This window comes from Alosa pseudoharengus, unplaced genomic scaffold (genome assembly GCF_046254945.1).
Source record: "Alosa pseudoharengus isolate Yale_2024_CS ecotype anadromous, Long Island Sound unplaced genomic scaffold, YU_APseudo_1.1 YU_APseudo_1.1_scf_6, whole genome shotgun sequence".
NCBI classification, from domain to species: Eukaryota; Metazoa; Chordata; class Actinopteri; order Clupeiformes; family Clupeidae; genus Alosa; species Alosa pseudoharengus.
In genome coordinates this window covers 26,316,582-26,340,635 of record NW_027468848.1, presented here as the reverse complement: position 1 = coordinate 26,340,635, position 24,054 = coordinate 26,316,582, and the positions used below count along the sequence as shown (strand labels likewise).

The window sequence follows — 24,054 nt, the reverse complement described above, 5'->3', positions numbered from 1 at the left end:
TGGTTCCCCCTTCTTTCAATATTCTGCTTTGCGTCCTACTAATAGCGATTTTTATTTAGCCTGTGGCCTGTCAAAATAATCTTAGCATTCACAGCGCAAATTAATTTAGTATTTTACGCAGTGGAGAAAGTGACAGCGCAAGAAAGAAAGTGCGTCCAAATTCACCCATTCTCAGTTGAACTACTCGCGAAGTAGCCTATTCATCACACAGACATCACAGGTATCACATGAAAGAGCTTTTTCTCAGCTTTTAAACGATGTTAGCCGATAATTGGTGTGTTGAACGGTTCGCGAGAAAAGTAAATAGGCCTAATATAATTCAATTTAATCATACATTCTACTGAAGGTTTTGCGTCCCATGATCTCCCTACCCATTCATCTCGGTGGAATACTTTACGAACCCTTCTTTTAACACATGACAAACCATATATCAGAATAAACAGGAGACCTTACCGAACACAAAGGTGTAAAGCAGTCTTCTGTACAGTTAGCCGTTCCAGAGTAATCCAGTTTTGAATTTGCAGTAAAGTTCGACATACATGGATGTCTCCAAATTTGGGCTCTAAGTTTTACAATGTGTTTAAATTGTTCCACATGATTTCATAACGGGCCAAATACAAAATAAATGTTACAAATATCGCCTAGATATTGGTAAATCAGAGGACAGCTGACTAAGAGTTTGTGAAAGTAGCCTTAAGGATCACAAAATGCTAAGCATGCATCTAGGCTATTTGAGTTTCTTAAAGCTGAGCTGTGCTTAAATTGTTCAATACATGATTTCATAACAGGCCAAATATAAAATAAATGTTATATATAGCCTAGATATCTCTAAATATTAGATGGTCAGATGATTTACAGTTCTATGTAATATGTCATGTTTCATGTTTTTGTAATGTTTCATACAGTGATGCAGGTCTACTGCAGTGAATAGGCTAAATACAACTTTGATAATTTGTATAGCCTACTACTGTATAGCCTTGGTGCCCTGACATGTGGCCTTTGTGCCCCCCACCAAATATGCCCAACTGAAGGCCAAGTGGCCTTGCCCCCATAATGGTGAAATTTCAAGCCTGGTTGTGCCCATTATTAACAATGCCTTTCTTTTTTGACAAGGAAGATCATAGATTCAAAACAAAATAATCACACACAATATAATAGGAGTCATAAGCAGACCGACATTTGAATTAAGGACGCTTGCAAATTCCACTCTTGTTAGATGTCATCAAAACTTTCTCTGCAGCTTCTGGTCTCCACCTGAATATAAAAAGATGTGAGCTTCTGTCCATAAAAGAGTGCTCTGTGCTCTCTGTTCATGTGAGAGATCAAATTACAGGTATTACAATTGCAAAAACCAAAAGACTAGATCTGCTTCAAATTTTAACCCGATTATTATTAAAACACAAAAAAGCTAAACTCATGGTTACAAAGGGATTTGTCTATGAGAGGCCGAGTGCTTCTTTCTAGACTCACTTACAGTGCTATTGCTTTGGCTGTTGACAGTGCTCTAATAAAAAAAATAGATTAAACTTTATATATGGAAGCATGCACTATATAAAAAATAATGTTGTAATGAATTCTAACCACTGTGGGGGTATGAACTTCTTAGATTTCACAACACTTAATAACACATTTAAAGTGAACTGGATCAGACAATTCATGAATAACCCAACTCTCTTCAAGACATCACAACATAAATAGGAAAATTAGAGCATTATTCCAAAAATACATTGTTACTGTTCTTATATTATCCCGGAATAGTGTTACAAATAATATACCATGGAGAAAAGTTTGGTCATTGCCTTTCAAGTATTTTGTTACTAACAAAATAACAGAAGTTTCATTTAAACTAATTCACAAAATCTACCCAAGATCATTTCTTAAGAGATAGGCCTACAAACAAGATCATTTCTTAAGAGATAGGCCTACAAACAAGATCATTTCTTAAGATAGGCCTACAAACAAGATCATTTCTTAAGAGATAGGCCTACAAACAAGATCATTTCTTAAGAGATAGGCCTACAAACAAGATATTGAGACAACCTGTGCTTTCTGCAATATTTCTATGGAGAGGGTACAGCATCTATTTTGGAACTGTCCTCAGCTACGTTTTGGAGTAATGTTCAAAGATTCATACACACTGGTATTTCTTTCTGTTTTAAGGATGTGTTCTTTGCTATGTTTTATTAAGAATAGGCCTACGAAGGTAGCCTATACGCAGTATAAGCAGAGCCGGACAGTAACGGAGTACATTTACTTGAGTACAGTACTTGAGTACAATTTTGAGGGATCTGTACTTTACTCGAGTATCATTTTTGGGGAGTACTCATGACTTTACTCAAGTACATTTGAGAGGCAAATATTGTACTCTTTACTCCACTACATTTCTATCCATAACCGTGAGTACCCGTTACTACTTCTAAAAAAAAAGGAAAAAAGAAAAATCTCGGAAACCCTCAATTTGTTGTTTCCCTCTCAAACGTGATTGGATTGTGCAGGCGCCACTGATTGGGACAGCCTATCAGCAATCACCTTCAGCTTTCCACCAAAGTCAACTCCATGGTCAGATTTAGATAAGAGACGAAACCATGGACGAAACAATGGATGAAGACGCAGCAGGTCCATCCCGGGAATGTGCTAACCTGTGGCCCCACCTCGCCAGACTATTTCAATTTTCTGAACAAGTTAATGATAGTTTTCGCTTCAAGTGTTTCAATTACAAAATAGTATTTTGTATTTGAAATACGTATTTTAAATACATGTATTAGAAATACTGCCCATCCCTGGCAACATGGTAAAAAGATGAAAATGACTTGATTTTACTTCATTTTACATTCTCCAAGGTATTAACGTTAAAAAATGTCATAACTCCATGTAGGACGTTTCTGTACATAAATGTAAGCACTGTGGCAGTAGTAGGCTAATGCAATATTTAGATGGCTACTCTTGTACTCTTGATACTCAAGTACTTTTAAAAACAAGTACTTCAGTACTTTTACTTAAGTAGACATCTGACTGTTGTACTTTTACTTGTAGCAAAGGGTATCTGTACTTGTATCTGTACTTTTACTCTGTCCGCCTCTGAGTATAAGTACTCTTTGAGGGAAATTCGGTCTCTGCTTTTATCCCAATCCGTGAATTAGTGAAACACACACAGTGAGGTGAAGCACACACTAATCCCGGCGCAGTGAGCTGCCTGCATCAACAGCGGCGCTCGGGGAGCAGTGAGGAGTAGTGATGCCGTGCCTACTGGTTGGGGTTCGAACCAGCAACCCTCCGGTTACAGGTCCGAAGTGCTAACCAGTAGGACACGGCTGCCCTAATAGGTTTCATCATAAACCTATTAGGCTTATTCTTGCTTGCAGTTTCATGTACATAAATGCAAGTGGTGGTAAACCTTATTTCCCTGCCTTCTTGATCGACTTGATCGACAATTATATTAAATTATATTATATATATATAAAAAACAACATCAATAGATTGGGGAGCTGGGTATATGAAGTGCTTGACTTGATAAGTCAGTGTGTCTACTCCGAATCACCAGGTGGCAGTATTTATATTGGAAACGCACATTTCCTTCGGCTAGTTGAAGCTGAAGCCCTACCGGGTGGATTACGACAGGATTTCGGAATTCGAAAGTATCTTGATTCTTCGCAACATACGATACATCTATCTTGGAATATCTCACTTCCTATCGGGGAACGCAAAGATGATGTGTGATGAGCAACCGAAGACCCTGTGAGTGAAATACAAACATTGCAATTTAGCCGGTTAGCTGTTTTTTTTTCTAGGCTAAGTCTGCGTGCACGCTAACGCTATCAAATAAGCAATAAGGAAGGAAGTTCCTTAGCTAACGGTAGCTACCTAGCATTGGTAATCTAGCCGTGGCTAGTTAAATACAACTTATGTTTGATGTTAAATTACAGCTAGCCCCCAAAGAAGACCGTGGTGAAAGAAAATAATGCGAGTATTTGCTACAAGAGTTCCACATAAGTTAATCATGGCCCAGTCATGCGTGGCAACTTGTGGCTAATAACTGCCTAACGTTAGCCGGCTCAGATAGGCATGCAGTAAATGCATTAAGGTTGGTTACCCGCTAAGAATAAGCCATTAGGTAACTGTTAATCAGGCCTCTCTAATTCTTGTTGACTTTGTCTGTGATTCCATTAAAATTTATTAATGCTATCGAAGTTGATTATTTTTGTAATGTTAGCTGGATGTACGATTTTCGTTGGAATAGTGCGTGTTGATAGCCGAAGCCATTCGTGACGTGGCCTTGGTGTTTGATACAAAGCTAGGTTAGCATAGCTAGTTTGGCATGGTGAGTTTTAGCTTTTCCTGAAATTCTTTCTCTCCAATGTCAAGGTACGTGGGGAATCTATCTCGAGACGTGACGGAGGCCTTAATCATGCAGGTGTTCGCTCAGATTGGCCCCTGCAAGAGCTGTAAAATGATCGCCGATGTAAGTATTAAGTAATGTTGGCAACTACCACATGCCGTAATTGTCCGTTTAAAGGAACAATAAGTCTAACTTATTATCTGTTATGCTTGCCACATTGACAGGATCTTGTTGTCTCCTTCAAGTCTGCAGGTAATGATCCTTACTGCTTTGTGGAATTCTACGAACACAATCACGCTGCTGCCGCCCTGTCCGCTATGAATGGGCGTAAGATATTGGGCAAGGTAAGCTGTTGTTTTCAAGGATCAAGTCCTAAAGCTCTCGACAAAAAATACTGGACAACATGTATTTTTGCTACTAACTGGACAATGTACAGTAATTTGCATGATTTGCTCATAAACTCACCCCAATAGGTAAGTAGCCTGTTCTGTCCTAGCGTCAAATGGAAGTGAAGGACTAAAGGATTGTTTGATTTTCACGACATCTTGTGCACACCACAGGCATGCCCTTTGTTTTAATGTTGTACTGAGTAGGCTTGATGGCATTAGATGGTTGTAGTTGCAGCTGCTGAAGAAAGTAATAAATTATGCGCAAGAGAATCTTCACTTATCTTCACATATAAATCCTCATCTTAAGTTAGATTAATCAATCTTTTTCTTCTAAAAGTATTGCCATGTAGTTTCAGCTGGAACCAAATTCCTTGTGTATACTAACTAACTTGGCCAAATTAATCAGATTCAAATTCAGATGTTTTAATTATTGTGTTGGGATGAGCATGTTTCTGTATTTTTTTTTTAATCTTTGTTTTTTGGTGGTCCTGTTTGCTGGAGCTGGGGCCCTTGGTGTGGTTTGGTGTAGTTTTGGATGACTGTGGTGTCCATTAAGCAACGCTATGTTTTCACTCTGCATGTTCCACTTCACAATTTCAAATTAGTGAGAGACAGTGGTGTCCTTTGTGCAATGAGTATGAGGGGCCTACATCACAAAGCTGGTGGGAGAGGTTTAAAAAAATTAAATAAAATAAGCAGCCACTGAGCATAGGTGTGGTAGGGTGCGCTGCAAAACAAGCATTTGGTTTAGCACGAGAAACAAGTCGAGTAAACACATTGAGACGGTATCTTTATTTGGTACAAATAAGCCATTTTCTAGAAAGATAGACCTAGGTATGAATGTGAATTTGTGCATGTGCAATTTCACAAGATGGTCCTGGTTCATCAGTGTTTTACCCGTGAATTCCCAGTTTCTGAGATGTTTTGGCTTCTTGCGACATCTGACCTGACTGAGTCTGCAGCACAGAGTTCCTGTGTGCACTCCTATATGTGAGAGCCTGTATTGAATTTTTTTTTTTTGCCCTGTCTTTGTCCTTACTCATCTTTGCACTTAATTCGCACACCTGCTTCAGAATGGTGACCACCGTGGTAAAAATATATTCAGTGCAAATATTTTATCCTCAACAGGTATTGAAGGCCCAATTGAGGAGTTATACAAGTTGATAAAAATCACTCTGTTGTAAGTCACTTTGGACCTTCTACTCCGTAGATAATTTTTTTTCACTCCAAGACCTCAGTTTTTTTCTTTTTCAGCTTGTTTTTTTTTTGTTTGTTTGTTTTTGAGTGATCAGGATTTTTTTTTTTTCGTCCCACATTGCATTAAGTGATTCAGTGGTTCAATTCAATTAGCTCATGCCTTAACATCACAGAAAGTGATATGGTGGTTTTTGCAGAGCCCTAGAAGTGAGTCTGCGTCATAATATTGTTTCTCTCTTTGTGTCTCTCCTCTGCTCCATCTCCTCTCAGGAAATGAAAGTCAATTGGGCCTCTATGCCGAGCAGCCAGAAGAAAGACACGAGCAGTAAGAGACCCTTCTGTTACCCTTTTATTCTTTCCATCAGTTCAAGTGCATTTCAAATTAGCTGAATGAGGCTACCCTAGTGTGAGTTTGCCGGCATGGTTTCACCTTACAGTTGAATTTCTCCACCTCTATTCATAGATCATTTCCATGTCTTTGTTGGTGACCTGAGCCCTGAAATTACCACAGATGACGTCAGAGCTGCTTTTGCTCCATTTGGGAAAATATCGTAAGTTCCTTAAAAGATGGTGTTAAATAGATTAATCATTGTGTGCGTTTCTACAGATATGACATTGTTTCTTGCTCTTGCAGGGATGCCCGTGTGGTGAAAGACTTGGCCACGGGCAAGTCCAAAGGCTATGGCTTTGTCTCATTCTTCAACAAATGGGTAAGTTGAAGTTGTACATTTGGTCTGATGGGTGTAGAGGCTTGTTGTTGTGGCTCATTATTTTATTGCTGCCTACACCAGAGCGAAGTCCAGTTTTTGAGCGTCTACTTGTTCTGTTGACACTTGAATTTTCTTGTTCATTAAATGCTTGTGTGTTTGTGTTTTGAAAAAGTCTTAAGTTAGAGCTTAATGTGAATGTTCACTGTCATTCTCTGGGTTGGTGTTTAGGATGCTGAGAACGCCATTCAGCAGATGGGGGGGCAGTGGCTTGGGGGCCGACAGATTCGGACAAACTGGGCTACAAGGAAGCCCCCAGCTCCCAAAGCCACCTCTGAGTGTGAGTATCTGTATGGAAGAAATTCAGCAGAGACGCAAAAAAGCTTTTGATTCTTCCGTTTTTAAACGGAATTCCGTTTTTTTTCGACTTGAAAATGAGACCCACGCAATTCGTATAGATCCGATGAGTTTTTTTAGGGGGGGTGGGGGGGGTCTGTCGATCAGAGGTAGGCTATATTTCTGCATTACACAGGCCATCATTATAACAGGCCGCTGACAATGACGACGGGTTTTGTGCTTCACATCTTTCCGAATATCACGCCGCTTGTAGTGTATTCCGTTTACTAGGATTTCATTGAAAGCTAAAGTAGACTGGTTATTCAGCTGCGTTCTGAAGAATGCTTGATTCAAGTTAAGTGTGTGTGGCGCACTTCTCAGCAGAAGCCATGAAACGGTAAAGGTCAACAAATTGATTTAAAAAGACATCTTGTATGAAGTTTTTCCCCCCCTCGTTTTGGCTTTGCATCGGGTTCGCTGTCAGGATTTTCCGATAATGAATCTCGTGATGCTGATATTGAATTTTAATTTCTGCGCGTGAAAGCTGTGCTTGAAGTTAGCTGTAACAGACCTTACAGGTTTTCAAAGCCTGTCTACCTTAGGCCTACTACATTGTTTAGTTAACACCTTGTCCTTTCGCGTTTGTCCAGCGGTTCACCTCCGTGAACCTTGTCAATGGCAACAGGTTTTGAGCTTCTGATTCATGTCTTTCATTTCATTCCATGAGTAGTTTATTCGCTATCTCAATGAATCTTAATTGAAAGTGAAAGTCAGCCAGTAATACGTTGCTATGCAACATTTTAAACTTTGAAGTTGTATTTGTGTGTGGCAAAATGTGTGTGTTTTTTTTTAGCGCAAGCCACAAAGCAGTAGCAAAAACATTTTAAAAGATACATTGTGAGATGTTCCTTTCCTCGTTTTGGCAAGTAGCTGCTTCACGTTGGGAGCCTGTTCTCACTGTCGGGACCTATTTTCCAATAACATCCAGTGGACAATACATTATCCCTAACATAACCTCTATATATTATTTGAGAGTCCTCTAATATCAAGTTGTTATCTCAGTTGATTTTATTTCTAAAAATATAATCTCACCCCCAGTTCTGAGGCTCACTCTACATACTGCACAGTTTTGAACAATGGTGCAGAGAGTGGGGTGGGGCATGATGTTTTAAAAGACTGAGAGTCTGCAACATGTAGAAAAGTACCAAACAGTGGACTTTCATCAGTGTTAAGGCTGATTTATGCTTCTGTGTTGACTCCATGCAATGACTATGCCGTTGCCTCAAGGCCGGCGTGATGAAGTTCTGCGTCTCTGGTATCTGCGTCGCTCACCACTGGAACGGTATAGTCAGAATGGTGAACTCCATAGACTGCCGTGCTGAAATATGAATCTTATTTGTTTGGCCTTTTTGCTTAGATTTTGTAAAAATTATCGAGAAATAGACACCGTACATTCCAATGAACTAGTCATTGTGACCAGAAAATAAGTTTGAGGTTATTTGTGAGGTGTCTGTCAGCCAGTTTGTTTTATTAGCAGCAAACTTTCCCACAACTGCCCATTAACTTTGTTAATTTTTAGGGAAACGTTAACTGCCTACCGGGAATCCTCCCAACGCTCCTCATTAGCCACTTAAGCTCTGCTTCTTGTTCATGAGTTGAATCGTTTAGTCCAGGGATGTCCAAACTTTTGACTCAAGGGCCACATTGGGTTTTGAAAATTGGCCGGCGGGCCACACACAAATAATAATAATAATAACGTTTTGTATTATTTCTGTTGTAGAAAATTAAGAAATACTGTTCATTTGATGCTGTTTAATTCATTTACTTCATTCATTCATTTAATTCATTTACTGACTTTAAGACTCTTTGCCAGCTCCACTCAAATAGTCTAGCTAGTGCTGTGCTTATGGCTGTGCCCTCTCAGTTTATATCAGTAGTCGGAACTACTGTTGCCATCGCGCTCTCTCCCTCTCGTGCACGTTCAAATGCGTTTCCAATTAAATGGAGTAGCATAACTTAGTTAGATCTGCTGCAATGGAGATATCTCGATGTAACAAGCTGTTTTGACATTGACATTGTAAACGTTCTCTAAGGGTGTAAAGCAGTTTGTAGTAGCCTAAAGTTAACCACAACGTTGTCAATCGCTGGAAAAAAATAGCGGGCGGCCTATGATAAACTAATAAATGCTCGGCTGGCGGGATTAAAGTGCGTGGCGGGCCGCAGTTTGGACACCCCTGGTTTAGTCATTCGTTGATATGTAAACACTGACGTGTAGGCTACATTTTATTGTTCACTCGTTTTGAGTAGGCTGTGTCTTGAAACGCATATGCTTCGTAGGTTGCACATGCAGCTTATAAAATACATGAATAAAATTCACTGATCCCGTTAGCTCAAGTCTTATTATAGGCTATATCGGAGGAAGCAAACAAGGACTAAAAGTTAACGTGATAAAAAAGGCATGTTTGGTTTACGTCATGTGATGTGTTTCACGGTATTAGTTGTGAGCCCTGCTTTGCTTATGTTTTTGGTTAAGTTCACTTGCCTGAAATCCGAAATATTTTCGAACAATGATCTGTTTCGAGGGACAAGCTCTTGGCCTTCTGCTGTGCCACACATTTGATTTTTGATCGTCTTTTTTTTTGTATAGTCTAACTAGCTTACTAAAAATTAACATAACGCTACTAGTCCACAGTGCATCCAAGCTGAGCAGTGCAGGGAACGGCTGTGATTGGTAGGCTGCATGCAGGCACATGGTCAGACAGGTTTAAGGAGCGCTTGATTTGTTTTGTAGCGGAGCGTTCTATGGGTTGCCAGGTTGGTTCTAGGGGTAGAGCACGCATTTTTAATATCGCTCGATCAGGCAAATTTGATTGTGGGAAGTCAAAATCGTGATCGTGATTAAAATTCGATCAATTGTGCAGCCCTAGTCAATATTAAAACAAGCAATGATACGTTTCATCACAGTTTAGAGTAATACATGCAATGGTATGTGAAGCAATGTGTAATATTTAATTTACTCTGTTTTTTCAGCCAATCCAAAGCACCTGTCCTTTGATGACGTGCTGAACCAGTCCAGTCCTAGCAACTGCACTGTGTATTGTGGAGGAGTGGTCACCGGTCTCTCAGGTTGGTAACCAGGGCTATTTTTTCGTGGCTATGCAATACGTTCTGTATCTTTCATTGCTTTATTACAGGAGAACATTGTATGACTGTTCCGTCAATTTTATTGCAGAGCATGTGATGAGACAGACATTCTCGCCATTCGGGCACATCATGGAGGTTAGGGTATTCCCTGAAAAAGGCTACTCCTTTATAAGGTAGGTCACATGGTCATGCAGTGCAACACTGCATTTTAATGAAAACAAACCATAGTGTCCCACTATCTACAACTTTCATGAAACTTAGCTGTAGATGTTTTGACACTACAAATAACTCAACTAATTACGAGCCAGAGCTGCATTCCAGACAAATCGGAAGTCAGAGGCCTGTGGGCTATACTACGAATCTCGATTAGTGCGTTAGCAAGGTATGTTGCGCTCTAAACCATGGTATGATGTGACACAGAAAGTGGGTCTGTTTTAGCGTCGCTGTATCACCATGGTGTCTTATGCTGCCAACCAAACCTGGGGTGCTTTTCCCAAAACCATAGTTGTTTACCTGTTAGCAACTTAGTTGGTTGGCAATGGGAAATAAGTTAGCAACTATGTTTTGGGAAACGCACCCCTGGTTGGGAGCAGGTTATGTGCTAAGTTATAGCTCAAATCGCGTAAAACTACCGCCTACTGACCGATCATTTATTTAAAAACGAAGTTATCTCACGTGTTGGATTCTGTCATATATATTACAAGTGGACTTCACGTTTGTGGATAACCTGCTTTCTTTAGCCCATTAAACGGAACAAACAACAAATGGAATTCTGGATTACAGAATCAAATGAGCGTGCACACACGCAGGTCACACACAGCGCACATTAACAAGAGGCCCAAGCAAGTAGAATTCTAGTCTTACCATTGACGAAAAGTCTTGAAATGAACTGCAACAGTCTTTGAAACTACAGTCCCTCTGTCACTGATCCATATGCAGCATCAATGTTAATTGGGGCAACTTGAGGAAATCCTCCTCAGTTGAACGAGATGACCTTATAGCCTACCGGTAGCCTATGTCTTTACCACAGTAGCCTATGCAATGCAAATAGGACTGCCTTCACATAGTAGGCCTAGACTTAATTTGCTTAGTTTTCTTTGGTCTTAAAATCTCCTGATAGGCTAACAACTTTTTTTTAAAGTCACCCAAGACCTGAAATGCACATGCGTTGTCACGGCTACATAAACAAATCTTGCACACAGGAAGCTGTTAGGTCTTTTTTTTTTTATTCTCAAAAAACAAACGTTTGCATCATGTAAAGCAGATCTGTTGGTTACCCAACATAATAAGCTATTTTAAATGTAAAGCTTCCAATGCATATCGCCCCCATGTGTCCGAACCCGACTACAATTTCTAAATATTTGTCCGAACCCGACCCGACCCGTCGGGTCCCGTCGGGCTCGGGTCGGGTAGCCACACTCTACTATGGACGTGCATACCATACAACATCTGATGACAATCGATTTATTTTATGTTAGTCACTAAAAATGACCGCAGTCTAGATTACGCTATTGCTCATAAATGCGGAAGTAATCGATTTTTTTATATAGGCAGTCTTGTGCGTCTCCACGTTTCACGATTGGCCAACATCATCCCAACACAGAGAACGCGCACAGATCTGAGCTGAAAGCCTAGTTTTATAAATATATCACATAACTGCAATCGTAGTATCACTTCCCTTATACCCCAAGTTGAGGCTTTGTGTAGCTTCGATATGTCTATATAGCCTAGATATGTCTAACGTGCTTCGTAGTATACCCCATTGTTCAGTTTAGGGTACATTCTGATTGGCTCTGGAACTTCAGAGTTGTGTGGAATGCAGCATCAGTAGCCTAGACCTAGGAGATGTACCAATAAAGAAGAATCGACATAACAGTACAGTGCATTTTATTCATTCCCATATGGATGAGGCCTTAATGTCATTGGGCAGCTGCCTGTTTTTCAGTTCCCTGCCAAATTCAGCACAGTAGGACACTTAGGTCACTCAAGAACTATCTCTCTCATTAGAAGCGTGGAAGTCCACAAGCATGCTTTGAGATTCCCGCTACCAGTTTGCCTATAGATCACTCACAAGCTTGTCTGCCCACAGGTTCAGCACCCACGAAGAGGCAGCTCACGCCATTGTCTCTGTGAACGGCTCATCTGTAGAGGGACACACAGTCAAGTGCTACTGGGGCAAAGAGACGCCAGACACAATGAGTCCCATGCAGCAGATGCCTCAGGTACCACAGTCTCTTCCATTCCAACATGCTTAGTCTGAGTCTACAATACTCAGTACTCAGCAATATTCAATATACTTAGTATACAATATCCAGCCATTTACCTTGAATGATGAGCACACCTTACATCCCTGTTGCTTAGTGTTCTTGAATTAATTAATTTTGAATAATCTTAAAATAGCCATTTTTTGATACAATCTTGGTGTGACGTTTGTTTTCAATATTTGTTGATTTGTTTATTTACTTTCCTCCTCCTCCCACATCACCTGCAGCAAAACAAGGTAGGCTACAGCCCAGCCCAGCCCTATGGCCAATGGGGCCAGTGGTACAGCAACACCCAGCAGATTGGCCAGTACGTGCCCAACGGATGGCAGATGCCCTCCTACGGCGTGTATGGCCAGGCAGCCTGGAACCAGCAGGGCTATAAGTAAGATGGAAGAGGGAAGGAGGGGGTAAGGCACCTCCTTCATTCACCAGGGTTCCCGCCAAAACCACCCGTCGGACCACAACCCCAAGCCCTGCCGAGAAATACACAACAGGCAGAGGCCTGAATTGTCCACCAAACACAATATACTTAACATTTACCTTATTTTTCTCACAAAAGGAGATTGACCCCTACATTTCTGTCTTTTTCCCTCCCTTTACTTTAAAATGCTGTGTAAATGGGACACTGCAGCTTTGCTGCTTTTTTTGAAACGGACTCGTTACTTATTGTTTTTTTTTTGTTTTGTTTTCTTTCTTTTGTCATAATTGTGTATTTTTTTTCTTTTGGCTCAGTGATGGTAACATCTTGATGATGAGCTGCTGATTAGATTAAAAACTCCCAGGACTGATCCAGATGTGAGGGGGACTCACCGATTGATTTTTAAATGTCGTCCCAGTGTCCTCTGACATGGCGGATTGGTGTGGGCGCCAGACGCTTCTCTGTTTGCAGAGTCATGTCATGTTTTTTTAGTCATTTTGCATTCTTCCTGTACTTACTCATAACTCTGAGAGAGGAAGTAAATGGTCAGAATATGGTCACATAATTTATTTGTTTGACTTGACCCCTTACTGAAAGATGACAAGTACCCTCGTTATGTTAAACTAGTGTATTTACTTAAGATATCAGGGGGGTGAGTTGACTTGGCATCTTTCAGGTCCCAATTGAGGATTGGCTTTTCCCATGGTCTGTTTTGTTTCGTTATGTTTTGTTCATGGGTTAAGTTTTTAAAAGAAACAAACAAGAAATTTGCCTTTTTTGTTTTCATAAAGAAACATTTGTTGTGTATGATGACTTGTGTATGACATTATGAAAGATGCTAAAAAAAATCAGGTTGTACTGCATTGGAGACATTAGTAAATTCATGTATGTGAAAGATTGATACTGTGCTTTTTCCTTCAGTCCCTCCACAGTTCTGTTGAGACCATCTAATTTTATCCACCATCTAATCCGTATTGATCCGTAGAGTTGAGATATGCAATTTTAGCTAAACTGTTTTACATTTCTCCTGTTTGTTTTGCACTGTAACATTAGTAGACCAAAGACATCTATGGCCACAGTAGCTTAATTATTTATAACTGTAAAAGCATTGAAGATGCTGGTACTAATGTTTTAAGTGCATCACAGTACACATTTAGTTGTAATAAACACATTTTGGAAGTCCCTTATAAATTTGTCATGTAAATAATAAACAAACAAAACCATTTCAGAGCTTTTAGCATACATGTTCAAAATTGTTCTCCTCCAGCTACTTTGATTAAAAAATGAACTGAATATATTTGGCAATGTTCACCGATTAACTTCTTTTCTCAAGGTATTATACTAGTATTCTCATAAGGAGTGAGATTATTCTTACTTCTCAACATGAACGTTCCAAGGAGTACAGTTTTGATAAATTCCTAGCATTAAGACATTTTGCATTCTTTAAATGATATCCTGTCTTTATTTCTGACTTTGTTTTTTTGTAAAATAGCGTAATTAATGGAAATTTCCCCATAATTTGTAAATACAGCAAAAGACGACATGATTAATTTTGTTGCCTTATTTAGTAGTCGATCACTTAGGTTCCATCTTAATGTCAAGGCAGTGCCTGAGGACACCTACAGAACAAAATCTTTTTTTAAGGGGTGTTTCATTCCTGGTTTTTGAGATATCTATGCTACTTTGATCAATACTTTCTTGCTTTGTCTGATTAAAATGCTGGTGCATGGAAAAAAATACTTGTTGGAAGTTTTTTGCTGTCAGATCGACCTTTTTCACAGAAATGATTCGCTAACCTGGAAGCATCAGCAATGGTCTCCTATGAATCTATCAAAGCTAGTATCAGTGTGGTTTTGCCAGTGTCTCAGTTTTGAGCCCATTAAACACCATGACAACATACCTGCAGTAGAATGTTATAAGAATAGAACGCCAGATGTTATATGATGTCACAGTATGGACGTGAATGTTCTGTGCCTGATCTACTGAGTCCAGTCTGAGTGTATGGGTAAATGAGCTGTAATCGTGGTATACACCTACCTCACATCTGCATGCATCAAATGTTGCCAGCAAAGCAGAGTAGGCTTCCCTGTGCACCACCAACCAGCTTTTAGTCCTCTGCTGTGTCTACCTGGAGCCACAGCTGTTTGCGTTATGGAGGGCTTTAGCAAACCTGAGCCACATCTGCTCCTCCCTTACTGTGTCTACCGTGGTCATCGGGTATGGTGGGTCCACCTGTGCTCCTCTCTGTCTGTCTTCCTGGGAGGGCTGCTGCTCCTTCTACTCCTCAGGAGCTGCCACTTTGGCCTCAACACAGTTGGCACGGTACTGCCTGAATGGACGTGGAAACGTCAGGGAAAAGTGAGTGATAAAGATTCATTTTTCAGGTGTTTGCATACCTGTGTACTTAACTTGTATAATCATTCTCAGACCACAACCGCTAAAAAACATTTAAAGATAAGGCAAGGGCCTACGTTTGTGTAGTTAGTGGTCAATACTCCATATTTGCATGGATCTTATAAATGAAGCTGACCTTTGGTGTCCATATCAGGCTATGTTGACCAACGTAAGTCTGAGCTCCGATTTGAAAGAATGGGCAGTGAAGGTCATTTCTGCCCAGCATCTCTCAGGACAAATCCTGGTGGGTCATAGCTTCAACTGATGTTTTTGTTTTACCAATAAACCTCAAACACTGTAATGTATGCTTTACTGCAATGCTCTCAAATACATTCCTTTTGATCAAATGTTTTGCTCTCTACCTGTCTCCTATTTGTGTCAAGATGGTTTTTTTTTTTTGCTTCAACACTGGATCATTCATACTGTATCTACTCCAAACACCAGAGTAAGTGATTTTGCCATTATCTGGGTTATTCCGAGAGGGAAATGTAGGCTAATTTCTCTCACATCCCATCTCTTTCAGACCTGTTGAGTATTGCATAGAGAAGCATGGCATTGCATCTCTTATAGACCTGATCTTCAACATTATCCATCTTCTTCATTTTGGACTCAGGGTGAGTGAGTCCTCAACGCCTTCCACCTTTTGCACTGAAAAAAAAAAAAAAAATCCACAGTTTATCAACATATTTTGTTTTCTGGGACATTGATTGTTCACCAGTGTACATTCTCCTAACAGTTTCTTGCAGCACAGGATCTGCTTCAGTTCTGGGTGGAAATGAAGACGCTGGTAGATTTCATAACCATTCCTCCATTCTTCATCATGCTCTTCACACGTCGAGCATGGATAGGTGAGGTGTAGTCTCTTTGGCAGAACGCCAGAACAACAATGTGAACAATATACATTTTTAATGGTTTCTTTATTGGCTACTGACCACCAGGGCCACCAAGTTTATACACCTGTCAGTCATAGTGTTGCACAATGCAGTGATACTAGAAAGGTATTGCAATCCATTTTATTAGCACAGATGCATTAAGAATGGTATTTTAATCAGGTTTTAATAAAAGCCATATTTTTTATCTTTTTTTCTAAGGAAAAAAAAAGAAAGTTCCAGGTTCTCTTGTCTAGGTATATTCGATTACTGATGGTTTTGCCGTGGTATCATTTCAGTATTGCGATTAAGATAATTAGGCATAGTATCATATCAAAGTCATAATTTTGTTATAATTTAGTTCGGTTTAGCTTTGCCTGCCTGTGGTAATTTTATCAACTTTTTCATTGTTCCATTCCATGGGTTTGTATGCATTCTCCTCCACCTCATGTCTCCTGCAGGACTAAGATTCATCAGGGCACTGAACATCCTAGAGCTTCCATTGATCCTGCAAATACTTGGCATACTCAAGAGCAAGTATGTGTGTGAGCACAAGCCAGAGATCAGAACTAGATTTAAAATTCCTCACCTCACACATCTGTAACCCCCACTTTCTCTCTTCTTTATTTAACAGCACATCTCTGAAGCTGTCCCGCCTTATTGGCATTATAGTAGGAACTCTCCTCACCTCTGCTGGGCTCATCCATCTGGTATGTCATCAAGCAGTAGCACGTTTAACTCCTCGGAATTGCAAATGCAATTCAAATGGATTTAAGCTATAGTCGTTTTGGACAGACAAAAGATGCACTGTGGTAGTTACAGTGTTTCTCGATTGGTAAGATGCACTTAATGAAACTGGGATCCACTTGATCTTTATCTTCACTTTCTGATCAGAGCAGATGTCATCGCTTGCAAATGTGTTAACCATTTGTCATTGGTTTTACGCCCTTTTTCTAAAACATTTAACATAGCTCTCCTAGAAAAACTCCAAACTACTGGATTAGCTGTTTTGACATAACGGTAAACATCTATTAACAGCTTACAGATATTGCTTGCATAATTACGAACCTCTAATGTCTGTGTGTGAAACTCCTTTGCACAATTCTTCAGTCACTCTTTATCCTTAATAATAACACCTCAGAGCTGATATTTGCAAGCATGGATCAGAGAGGACAAAAGCAGAGTAATCATGAAAAAGTATTGGTTATTTCTTAAAGAAGGATTCAGATGTTTACTTGAGGTCTATGTCAAAGAAAACTGGCATTTAATTTGTACTTGAATGGACAAATTTGCCTAGTCATCTATACTGTATGTAACAGACACCAGTTGTGCAGTTCTGCATAATCTTTGGTATTTGTCTTTCATTGTATGTCTCATGACAGTTTGAGAGCTCAGGTGACCCCTGGCTGGATTTCCGTAATAAGGCACCTCTCAGCTACTTCAACTGCATCTACTTCCTGGTTGTCACCATGTCATCAGTGGGTTATGGCGATGTGAACATGAACACTGTGCTGGGTCGCCTTTATATCACAGTCTTCATTGCAATTGGCCTGGTAAAACACACACACACACACACACACACACACACACACACACACACATGCAAACATCACTCTCTCGTCTTACCCAACTCAGATACATTTCTGTACTACTGGAGTGTTACTGACCATCTACCCTCCCCCCCTCACACACACTCTCTATAGGGCTTGTTTGCTACCTTCGTCCCAGAAGTTGTTGAGATCGTAATAAACAGGGAGAGATTCGGTGGGAGATATAAAGATGAAGGAAGACTGTACGGCTCGCCACATCATACAGCATGTTAAACCCCACACAGTGTATCAATACACAGATTCAAATGAGATATACAGTATATACATATGGAATGATTAGAAGAGTTATTTCATGGTGGTGCTGAGTCTAATGGTGTATTGTATTTGCATTAGGCATGTAGTGGTGTGTGGCCACATCACTCTGGCTAGTGTCTCAGCATTCATGAGAGAGTTTCTCCATGAGGACAGGGGAGACGTTAATATCCGGGTGATTTTCTTGGGGAAGTGAGTATGACAGCGTTATGATGGAATAAGAAATATTTATTAAACATGTTATTGTTAAAGGTAATTAAATTAAATATATTCATCAATGTATTTCACATACACCACTACCAGTGGATCACACGCCTCAAAGTGCTTTTTAGAACTCAAATTGGTCATTTATCTATAGAACTTCCGTAACTCACTGTTTTACATGCGTTCTCTTTTACATCTGCCTTTTTTCCAGCTTTTGCCCTGACCAAGAATTGGAGGCTTTCTTCAACAGGTGGTTCATGCATGTTGCCTTCTTCCAAGGCTCTGTTTTAAAGCAGAAAGACCAGGAGAGAGTGATGGTAATGAGCCCTGCACGCACACATGAATATACTGTGCTTACATACTGTATGAAAATATATATGTATACATACGGTATCTCAGAAAAGTGAGTGGGTGTACATCACATTTCTGCAAATATTTTATTATATCTTTTCATGGGACAATACTGAAGAATTGACACTTTGATACAATGTAAAGTAGTGAGTGTACAGAGTGTATAACCGTAAATTTGCTGTCCCCACAGTGTTTAATGTCTAAACCGCTGGCAACAAAAGTGAGAACACCCTAAGTGAAAATTTCCAAATTGTGCCCAAAGTGTCAATATTTTGTGTGGCCACCATTATTTTCCAGCGCTGCCTTAATCCTCTTGGGCATGGAGTTCACCAGAGCTTCACAGGTTGCCACTGGAATCCTCTTCCACTCCTCCATGACGACATAACAGAGCTGGTGGAAGATAGAGACCTTGCGCTCATTCACCTTCTGTTTGAGGATGCCCCACAGATGCTCAATAGGGTTTAGATCTGGAGACATGCTTGGCCAGTCCATCACCTTTACCCTCATCTTCTTTAGCAAGGCAGTGGTCATCTTGGAGGTGTGTTTGGGGTTGTTATCATGTTGGAATACTGCCCTGCGGCCCAGTTTCTGAAGGGAGGGGATCATACTCTGCTTCAGTATGTCACAGTACATGTTGGCATTCATGGTTCCCTCAATGAACTGTAGCCACCCAGTGCCAGCAGCAGTCATGCAGCCCCAGACCATGACACTCCCAACACCATGCTTGACTGTAGGCAAGACACACTTGTCTTTGTACTCCTCACCTGGTTGCCGGCACACACGTTTGACACCATCTGAAACAAATAAGTGTATCTTGGTCTCATCAGACCACAGGACATGGTTCCAGTGATCCATGCCCTTAGTCTGCTTGTCTTCAGCAAACTGTTTGCAGGCTTTCTTAGAGGCTTTCTTTAGAAGAGGCTTCCTTCTGGGATGACAGCCATACAGACCAATTTGATGCAGTGTTGTGCAGTCTGAGCACTGACAGGCTGACCCCCACCCCTTCAACCTCTGCAGCAATGCTGGCAGCACTCATACATCTATTTTCCAAAGACAACCTCTGGATATGACTGGATATGAGCACATGCACTCAACTTCTTTGGTCGACCATGGCGAGGCCTGTTCTGACTGGAACCTGTCCTGTAAAACCGCTGTATGGTCTTGGCCACCGTGCTGCAGCTCAGTTTCAGGGTGTTGACAATTTTCTTATAGCGCTGTAGGCCATCTTCATGTAGAGCAACAATTCTTTTTTTCAGATCCTCAGAGAGTTCTTTGCCATGAGGTGCCATGTTGAACTTCCAGTGACCAGTATGAGAAAGTGTGAGAGCGATAACACCAAATTTAACACACCTGCTCCCCATTCACACCTGAGACCTTGTAACACTAATGAGTCACACCGGGGAGGGCTAATTTGGCCCAATTTGGACATTTTCGCTAAGGGGTGTACTCACTTTTGTTGTTTGTTGCCAGTGGTTTAGACATGAATGGCTGTTTTGAGTTATTTTGAGGGGAAATTTACACTGTTATACAAGCTGTACACTGACTACTTTACATTGTAGCAAGGTGTCATTTTTTCAGTGTTGTCCCATGAAAAGACATAATAAAAATATTTACAAAAATATGAGGGCTGAACTCACTTTTGTGAGATACTGTAACTGACTGCCATTTGTGTTTTCATTTGCCCATTTCCATTTGTTTTCTTGTTCAGCTGAATAAAGCGAGTGCTTGCTTGATTCTATGTGATAGAGCTGCAACAGACCCACACAATGAGGATGTCACCAATCTCATGAGGTAAAATATTTTCTTTCTTATTCCTTCTCTCGTTCCCTGACATATTATTTAATTAGAGTCATCTGTAAATTGACGTGTGTAATCACATATCAATTTTGACACCAGGGTGATCTCCATTAAGCAGTACTGCCCCAACACCAGAGTCATTGTGCAGATGTTGAAACACAACAGCAAGGTGGGATCAGCATACAGCAGTCAAACTATGAGCATAGTACCCATCTCACAGGTCTCATCTCCACACCTTCTACAGCTCCAACAGCTCTAGACACCTCCACACTCCTCCAACATCTCCACACACCTTCTTACACCTTCAACACCTTGTTACGCCTTATAACTAGTTAACTTAAATAAAGGAGAATAGTAAACACAAGGACGTAAATGGTTGAGATGACCGGTTTATTGATAAATCAAAATAAAAGTTCAAACAGACAATCACACCAAAAGTATGAAGACGGCTAGGCCTAAACCAAATAGTAACAAACAAACACATAAACATACAAACACTAACCTCCCCACTGGGAGTAGTTTTGCCGAATCCGGCACACCCTGGCCACACTAGGCCAGTATTTTGCTACATCGTAGCCACTCTCTCCACTGAGAGTAATTGCCGCACTCGGCACACACTACTGTAGTAATCTAAAAAATGAGCAGGTCAAGATCACACAGCATGACAACAGCTCATTACAATACGCAACATAAAACAAACACAATACACACATCCACGGCTCTCACACAACAGTGGATGCTGGCGGGCTCAAAGGCACTGAACTAATGCCATCTTGGGTCTTTTAAGGGCTGTCCAATCAACCCCAATTAGGAACTCCCTTTCCGGCAATCAGCAGTAGGTGGGACCTAAACAAGGGCAAAGGCAAAACACAGAGGCAGACGGCCGAAACACACTAAGACAGACGGCCGTAACAACCTCCACACACCTTCAACATCTCCACATGTCTCCAAACTCCTTCTTACACCTTCAACACCTCCACACAGCTTCAACATCTCCACACACTTCCATACATCTCTATACACACCTCCAAAATCTCCACAAATCTCAAACTCCTCCACACATCTCCAGCATCTACAACATTTCCACACATCTTCACACACCTCCAACACCTCTACACACCTTCAACATCTCCACACATCTCTACACATCTCCATACATTTTCCTCACATCTCCACACCATATCTCTTCTCACTTTGGCACCCTCACATCACCAGGCTTACCTGCAGAATGTGTCCAACTGGGAGTGGAGCCTGGGCGACGACGTCATCTGCCTGTCCGAGCTCAAGCTGGGCTTCATGGCTCAGAGCTGCCTGGTGCCAGGAATCTCCACGCTCCTGTCCAACCTCTTCAGCATGGAGGGCTCAGTGGAGGTCAGTGCACACTGTCCTGAGGAACAACCTTGGAGGCAAAATGACATATCTTGTAATGTGATTCTACACATCTACACAGTCACAGATATAATTAAAACAAAGTTCCTGGCCTTTCGAAGGCCCCAAAAAATCTAGTGATGACCTTAAATGTAGGATTGCATGTTTAGCATTTTTGACAATGAGGCTACCACAGTGGGCTGACATTATTTCATCAGCTGTTGATTATTCTGAAATCATGTGTGACATATGTAACCTTACTACATTGCAGTGTGTCTCACCCTGATGTTCTTGCTTTTTCAGAAAGAAGATAATTCTTGGCGGAAGCTTTATAAAGAGGGCATGTACATGGAGATTTACACTGAATACCTCTCCAGCACTTTCACAGGTCTCTCATTTGCAGAAGCCTGCAAGTAAGTGGTAGTTTAGTTGATTTTAAAGTAGCTGCCTGGCTATTGTAGCTGTTGGCTGCAGCAACTTGAGATAGGTAGCAACGATTTTCTTTACCGACAGTACTCGCTTACCTCGAGAAACAGGCACCTGCGTGAAAGATATCTGGAGCTCTCCTTTAAGTGACTGACCTAAGAACAGAGTTGCCAGGGCCCCTCTTTTTCATAGTTCTCCTCACTCCACAGATTGTGTTTCCTGAAGCTGCATATGATTCTGATTGGGATAGAGTATCAAAGCGGGGAGGAGGAGTTCTGGTGAATGTCAATTCAATTATTTCACAAAATCATTTGATGTTTTTGGTTACATACCCTACACTTATTTTTTCTTGATATAATCATTTTGAATGTCAATATTGGTCTTTTTTGTCAGTGTTTTAGTGAATCCCCCGAGCCATATCAAGATTAAGCACAAGACCCTGGGCTTCCTCATTGCAAGCGATGCAGCAGACGCACGTAGGTACGGCTTCCTTCCCGCTTGTGTGTCCATATGTGAGTAGACATTTGTGTGTGTGTGTGTGTGTGTGTGTGTGTGTGTGTGTGTGTGTGTGTGTGTGTGTGTGTGTGTGTGTGTGTGTGTGTGTGTGTGTTTGTGTGTGAGTGTCTGATCGTGCATGTTTGTATTATGTGAGTGAGAAAGTGAGCATAAACTTTGTCACATATTATGGTACATTTAATCAGTTATGGCACATGGAATATGTGTGTATTTATTCAGACTGACTCTGTATGTTTGTATTTTTCCTATTATAGAGCCAGTTTTTATTGTTGCATTTGCCACAGTGACATTGATGATATCTCCAGAATGAAACCATGCAAGTGTGTGGATGGTAATGCCCTTGCTCATGTACACTTTTCAACCACTAGGTGGCAAACTCAGAACACTTTCTCCAATCTTTAGACAGAACCTGCTGTTGTGATTATAGCTTTTAGAAAGCCTTTTACTATTGCCTATTGTTTTGTGCTTGAGCACACAATCTGCTGTTGATTTATGTCTTTCATAAACTAATGGATTTTCACCAGTTTCCATATCCTCATCTTCACTCCTGAGCATTAGACAGCCATCTTTGGGAGTTCTCCCCTGGTAAGTCCTGAGGGCAGACCAAACAAGCAACTAGACATTATAAAATTAACCAGGACTGATATATTTCCATTTAGACTCTTATAAAGTCGCTTAAAATGTTTGTTTGTGGGTGTGTTTGTAGTGTTTCAAAGGGAGCAGTGAGGAAGAGGCATGGCAGTTCTGAAATTGCATTATTACCCTTGGTGGATAGGACAGGATTAATACCCTTCCACATCAACAGCATACATGCATCCACATGCATGTATACACATAATGCATGTGGATGCATTATGGACAATGACATCCTGTCATAGTCATTGGCAATGGCATCCTGTCATAGTCATTGGGCAGCCGTGGCCTACTGGTTAGCGCTTCGGACTTAACCTCTCACAGCCTCCCCAGCGCCGCTGTTGATGCAGGCAGCTCACTGTGCCGGGATTAGTGTGTGCTTCACCTCACTGTGTGTTAACTGTGTGCTGAGTGTGTTTCACTAATTTCACTAATGTGGAGCTGGCCGACAGACAGACAGACAGGCAGACAGGCAGACAGACAGACAGGCAGGCAGAGAGACAGGCAGACAGGCAGACAGGCAGGCAGGCAGGCAGGCAGGCAGGCAGGCAGGCAGAGAGACAGGCAGGCAGATAGAGTAAGCAGAGGCTGGATTGACGGGCTGATGAATGGGTGCTGCTCCCCCAGCCGTCCCCATTCGCAAACCGGGCATTAATATTGGGAAAGGCTGTCAGTGGCGAGAGGGGCACGTCAGCGGATGAGTTAGCGGGCAGATTAGAAGTGAAATCTATCAAAGTCCCGTCCCACCCTGCTCCCGCCTCGCCGCCACGTCCACGGCCTCTCAGCGCACTGTCTCAACTTTCACTGCTCTTTCCCTGTGTCTCTGTCTCTCATTTTGGTTTC

At 41.2% G+C, this 24,054-nt stretch overlaps 2 protein-coding genes across 4 annotated transcripts in view; both read left to right on the top strand.

The window, feature by feature from the left end:
• The first annotated feature begins 3,583 nt into the window (after window positions 1-3,583).
• Window positions 3,584-14,086, top strand: LOC143106928 (cytotoxic granule associated RNA binding protein TIA1-like). 3 transcript variants are annotated; one of them, XM_076271421.1, is made up of 11 exons: window positions 3,584-3,735; window positions 4,363-4,459; window positions 4,582-4,680; window positions 6,193-6,247; window positions 6,386-6,473; window positions 6,557-6,632; window positions 6,861-6,969; window positions 9,996-10,091; window positions 10,198-10,282; window positions 12,199-12,331; window positions 12,601-14,086. In XM_076271421.1, the coding sequence occupies exons 1-11, from the start codon at window positions 3,707-3,709 to the stop codon at window positions 12,757-12,759; spliced, it is 1,026 nt and encodes a 341-aa protein (XP_076127536.1). In that variant the 5' UTR covers window positions 3,584-3,706; the 3' UTR covers window positions 12,760-14,086. The 3 variants fall into 3 exon arrangements, with proteins under 3 accessions (XP_076127536.1, XP_076127535.1, XP_076127537.1); XM_076271420.1 differs by having other exon boundaries at window positions 4,561-4,680; XM_076271422.1 differs by lacking the exons at window positions 12,199-12,331; window positions 12,601-14,086 and having other exon boundaries at window positions 10,198-10,286.
• Window positions 14,087-15,124: 1,038 nt separating this feature from the next.
• The window catches only part of LOC143106870 (calcium-activated potassium channel subunit alpha-1-like), an 18,453-nt gene continuing 9,523 nt past the window's right edge, over window positions 15,125-24,054 (top strand). Inside the window, exons 1-15 of the mRNA XM_076271347.1 lie at window positions 15,125-15,138; window positions 15,709-15,799; window positions 15,922-16,033; window positions 16,516-16,591; window positions 16,689-16,764; window positions 17,437-17,607; window positions 17,758-17,846; window positions 17,998-18,108; window positions 18,919-19,009; window positions 20,180-20,262; window positions 20,368-20,437; window positions 21,484-21,643; window positions 21,944-22,049; window positions 22,272-22,340; window positions 22,456-22,538. Coding sequence (XP_076127462.1) covers window positions 15,125-15,138; window positions 15,709-15,799; window positions 15,922-16,033; window positions 16,516-16,591; window positions 16,689-16,764; window positions 17,437-17,607; window positions 17,758-17,846; window positions 17,998-18,108; window positions 18,919-19,009; window positions 20,180-20,262; window positions 20,368-20,437; window positions 21,484-21,643; window positions 21,944-22,049; window positions 22,272-22,340; window positions 22,456-22,538 — 1,402 coding nt within the window. The remainder of the gene's footprint in view (window positions 15,139-15,708; window positions 15,800-15,921; window positions 16,034-16,515; window positions 16,592-16,688; window positions 16,765-17,436; window positions 17,608-17,757; window positions 17,847-17,997; window positions 18,109-18,918; window positions 19,010-20,179; window positions 20,263-20,367; window positions 20,438-21,483; window positions 21,644-21,943; window positions 22,050-22,271; window positions 22,341-22,455; window positions 22,539-24,054) is intronic.

Coding starts and splice junctions, on each gene's coding strand:
- LOC143106928 (XM_076271420.1), top strand. CDS start 3,707: ATGATGTGTGATGAGCAACCGAAGACCCT. Junction 6,970..9,995: donor TCCCAAAGCCACCTCTGAGT/GTGAGTATCTGT, acceptor CTGTTTTTTCAG/CCAATCCAAAGCACCTGTCC. Junction 12,332..12,600: donor CCATGCAGCAGATGCCTCAG/GTACCACAGTCT, acceptor CATCACCTGCAG/CAAAACAAGGTAGGCTACAG.